This window comes from Benincasa hispida, chromosome 5 (assembly GCF_027475165.1).
Source record: "Benincasa hispida cultivar pf3 chromosome 5, pf3_genome.v1.1, whole genome shotgun sequence".
NCBI classification, from domain to species: Eukaryota; Viridiplantae; Streptophyta; class Magnoliopsida; order Cucurbitales; family Cucurbitaceae; genus Benincasa; species Benincasa hispida.
Genome location: NC_143482.1, coordinates 51,100,897 through 51,105,106, shown reverse-complemented (window position 1 = coordinate 51,105,106; position 4,210 = coordinate 51,100,897). Strand labels below are relative to the sequence as shown.

The 4,210-nt window shown below is 41.1% G+C and overlaps 2 protein-coding genes across 2 annotated transcripts; one reads left to right on the top strand and one right to left on the bottom strand.

Moving 5' to 3' along the window:
* The first annotated feature begins 299 nt into the window (after positions 1 to 299).
* On the top strand, positions 300 to 2,310 carry FLA21 (FASCICLIN-like arabinogalactan protein 21 precursor). The gene has a single exon (XM_039030895.2). The coding sequence runs from the start codon at positions 300 to 302 to the stop codon at positions 1,383 to 1,385; it is 1,086 nt and encodes a 361-aa protein (XP_038886823.1). The 3' UTR covers positions 1,386 to 2,310.
* On the bottom strand, positions 1,497 to 2,293 carry LOC120077056 (uncharacterized). The gene has a single exon (XM_039030896.2). The coding sequence runs from the start codon at positions 2,291 to 2,293 to the stop codon at positions 1,607 to 1,609; it is 687 nt and encodes a 228-aa protein (XP_038886824.1). The 3' UTR covers positions 1,497 to 1,606.
* Positions 2,311 to 4,210: the final 1,900 nt, after the last annotated feature.

The following is a 4,210-nucleotide window of genomic DNA, read 5'->3' as shown; positions in this document are numbered from 1 at the left end:
TTTCAAAGTTCAAAGTTTGGGGACTTTTAAGACAATTAAAATGAAATTCGTAATTTAAACTAATATATTTACTTATCAAATTTGAAAATTTTCGAACTTTCTAAACGGGCTTATGTTGGGCCGAGACAGAAAGTTTGAGGCCCAACTCTTATTGGGTTATTATCCAATACAGAAATATCTGGGCTTAGGCCTCTCATCATCAACGTTTCCCTCCAAAACCAGGAAAAATAGCATTCTTCTTCTGATTTCTGTGCAGAATTTCAGTTTTGGAACGCGGTGAAAATCAATCGTTCAATCAAATGGCTAAGTGTTCATTCGAATGGTGGCATGCACCCATCGTCTTCTCCATCTCTGTAGTTTTAGCCTTCTTCGCCATAACTACAGCTCTGCACTCTACTACTTCCCACTCTGCAACTCCACCCAACAAAGCCATGGCCGACGAACTCTCTTTAAACGCATCAAGAGCCTTAAGAAGAGCCGGTTTCAACACCATTGCCACACTTCTTCAGGTCTCCCCTGAACATTTCTTCTCCCCTCAAAATTCCACCATCTTCGCTATTAAAGATTCCGCCATTTCCAATACTTCCCTCCCTCCATGGCTTCTCAAGAATCTCGTCCAATACCACACTTCCCCTTCCAAGCTTTCCATGGCTGACTTGTTAAAGAAGCCTCAAGGGGTCTGTCTCCCGACCCTTTTGATGCCAAAGAAAATTGCTATCACTAGAATGAATTCCACTGCTAGATTGGTTGAGATCAATCATGTTCTTGTCACTGACCCTGATATTTTTCTTGGTGGGAATGTTTCCATTCATGGAGTTCTTGGCCCATTTTCTCCTCTTGATCCTCTTGATGTTCGTCAGGGATGGAGCTTCATTCAAGCGCCGTTCTGTGATTCAAATGCCACTGTAATTTCAGATCCTCTTGAAACCAAGAATGGGGTTGTTGGGGTTGAAGTTGAATGGAGAAGAATCATACGGTGGCTTAGTGCAAATGGGTTTGTTTCTTATGCAATCGGATTGCAATCTGTTCTTGAAGGGATTCTTCAAGAATTCGAAGGATTGAAATCGATTACCGTCTTTGCACCGCCGAATTTGGCCTCTGTAGCATCTCCATCGCCTGTTCTGAATCGAGCTGTGAGGCTTCATATTGTTCCTCAAATGGTTACATACAAATCCCTCGCTTCGTTGCCGGCCAAAACTTCGCTCAAGACGCTCGTCTCCGGTCAAGATCTCGAGATCCTCGGAGGAGTTCGGGTTCCGAGAGGAACGGTGGTCGTTAACGGCGTGGAGATTGTCTCGCCAGAGATTTTCCGATCAGGGAACTGTGTAATCCATGGAATTTCTCGGTCGCTTGAGATCGTCGGTTTACCTCATTCATCAAGATGACATCGCTGCTTCAATTAGTGGAAATTCAATCCGTCCATAGAACTAGAACATCTGTTCTGATTCGGAACTCAGATTGTAATGAAACAGGATGATGATGAATATACAAAATCATTAAAAAGGAAATTCTGAACCTGCATTTTCTGTACATTTAGGGTTTCATTCGTACAATCTCAATACAAAAATCGCAATCGAAATTAAGAAATCGTACGAACATTGTTCTATCAAGAATTTCTTTTCATTAGAATCCGAGTCATTTTCAACCCTGTTAACGTAACGTTAATCGAATCTACAAATTGCGATTTCATAAACAACCCTACAATGTCCCTAACTTCATCATCACCACATTCCTCAACAACGATCACACAAACACCATCAGGACGAACAGCTCTCTCCATCTCAGAAACAAATCGAGACGGAAACAACGCCTCAGCCAAATGAGCAGTAAACGCCAAATCAAAAACATGATCAAAAAAGGGCAAATTATGTGGATCAGCACGACTCACCAAAGGAGGCGAATCAACCAACTCGACGCCGGTGACATCGAGGACTCCCATACGAGAGAGCGCCATGACCTCGTGGCCAGCTCCGGCGGAAACGCAGATGACTTTGGTGTGGTTGTGGAGAAGGCCTAGATCTCGAATGGCATGGAAGAATTGAATGAAGGAGGAGAGCTTCTTCTGCCAGTCGTTGGTTGACCAAAGACGCTTGTTCTTCTTGTCAATGGAGACGAGCTCGCGAGGAGTGGAATCACAGGAGGATTTGGGGAATTTGAGATGGGGTTTTGAAGGGGAATTTGGGGGAACGCAGGTTTGTGGGGTTTGGAGGAAGAGGAAGATGAAGGTGAGAGTAGCAATGGCAATGGAAGCAAATGAGAGCTTGTTGAGAAAAAGGCGTACGTGCCGTTCCATTGTTGATTTCTCCTAATGGAAGAATTGAATTTTGGTTTCTGAAACGAAATTATATGAAAGCAAAGCAAAAGTCATATGCAAATGCTCTGCCCATCATTCAATCTCTTTCTCGTGGTTGAAGATAAAAAGGAAGAACAAACAAATTGCTTATTGGTTTCCAATTTATGAACATATCATGAATTTTCACAACATTATTTATTTATTACTATTGTTTTAGTTAAATCCTAATACCACATATTGGCTAAAAAAAAATTAAAAAAAAAAATCCATTGACATATCAATATTTCTACTCCCCACAAGTTGGGCACCAAGCTCTATTCCCAAAATCGTTTGATGCACGACTTGTTTTTTTTATGTTCTAAAGCCTTGGGTCCGTTTTCAAATTTTTGCCAGTTAGCACACAAAAATTGGGCCCAAGGTAGCCCGTCGGGCCTGGGAGCCATTTGGGGCACGCTCCGTTTCCAAAACCATTTGGCGCACGACTCTTACACTAAAGAGATGATGCATGACAAAATACATAACGTATAGTGAGATTTAAAACTATATGGCATACTATATGACATATAATTTAAACATACATCTCATGTACATTCACAAAAAATTAATGGACTGGGATGATTAGCCTAAAAAAATCGGAAATAAAAACTATCTATTACATAAAACATCGAGTAAACCGGTTCAAACAGGCGAACTGGGTCTTGAATCGGCCGGGCAAAGCCTCGCGTCCTGATCATGTAGCTTTCTTTGTGATCGTCTACCCTGATTGTTTACACGATCGAGTAGCCAATGTAAACCGATTGAGTAAACACTTTACTCGTTCGTTTAGCATTAGCCAAATGATCGTGTAGTTAGAACTTTTTTACTCGATCGTTTAGCCAAATATAAACGATTGTTTAGCTTGGGCTACACAATCTGACCAATTCTTGGTCGTCTTCTTCCTCGAAGTAAACTGCATCTCCATGCCTTGAAGCTTCATCACGAGCAACTCTTACAGACTCAAACACTTTGAATTACATACACGATAGCAAGTTAATATGCCCAAAAATACAGGGGCCATTATAATTAACTTTGAAATAAAAAGAAAGCAATAACCAGAGACAATCATCCCAGAAACTCCATTAATCCACATCCATAAATACATTTAACACTTAAACATAATGTAGACATGCTTACAACCCACCAAGAATGTAAATGCAATTCAATACAACAATGGATTTGGAATATCAGAACAACCTGGCTCTGATACCAATTGAAGGAACTCTTATTAAGAGAATTAGTGAGCGGAAGCAAGATCTTTCCAAGCCCATTGTGAAAGAATAAACGCATTCACAAACATACAAGAACAGTTATACATTATAGAGAAAATTATAGCATGCTTTCTTACTAAAACAAAGAGAATTGACGGACATACCTTTGAAGAACTCTTCTTCACGTATTCCCTCGATCTACACTGGTCAAACGCAAAGAAACGAAGAGCAATTGTTTGGAAAACTCTCGCCCTCGCTGCAATCGTCTAGCAAAATTTTGCTCTCATCACAAACTCGAACTGTTTGATCCTTGAATGGAAACCCTCGACACTACCACTTAGTAACCTTGGTATTCTCGGAGTAAGAATCTAGGAGGTGTGGGCTCTGTGTGAATTTGGTAGAAGGAAGGAAGATGTATATGATCGAACTACACGATCGAGTAAGTGGGAGAAATGTTAAGTATATCGTATAGACAGTGGGTACTCGACCGTCTAGTAATATCTCGCTCTCGTGAGCAATCGTCTAGTAATCTCTCGCTCTCCTGAGCAATCGTCTAGCCAATCCTCTAGCAATCTCTCGCTCTCGTGAGAAATCGTCTAGCAATCTCTTGCTTTCGTGAGCAATCGTCTGGCCAATTGTCTAGCAATCTCTCAATCCTGTGAGCAATCTT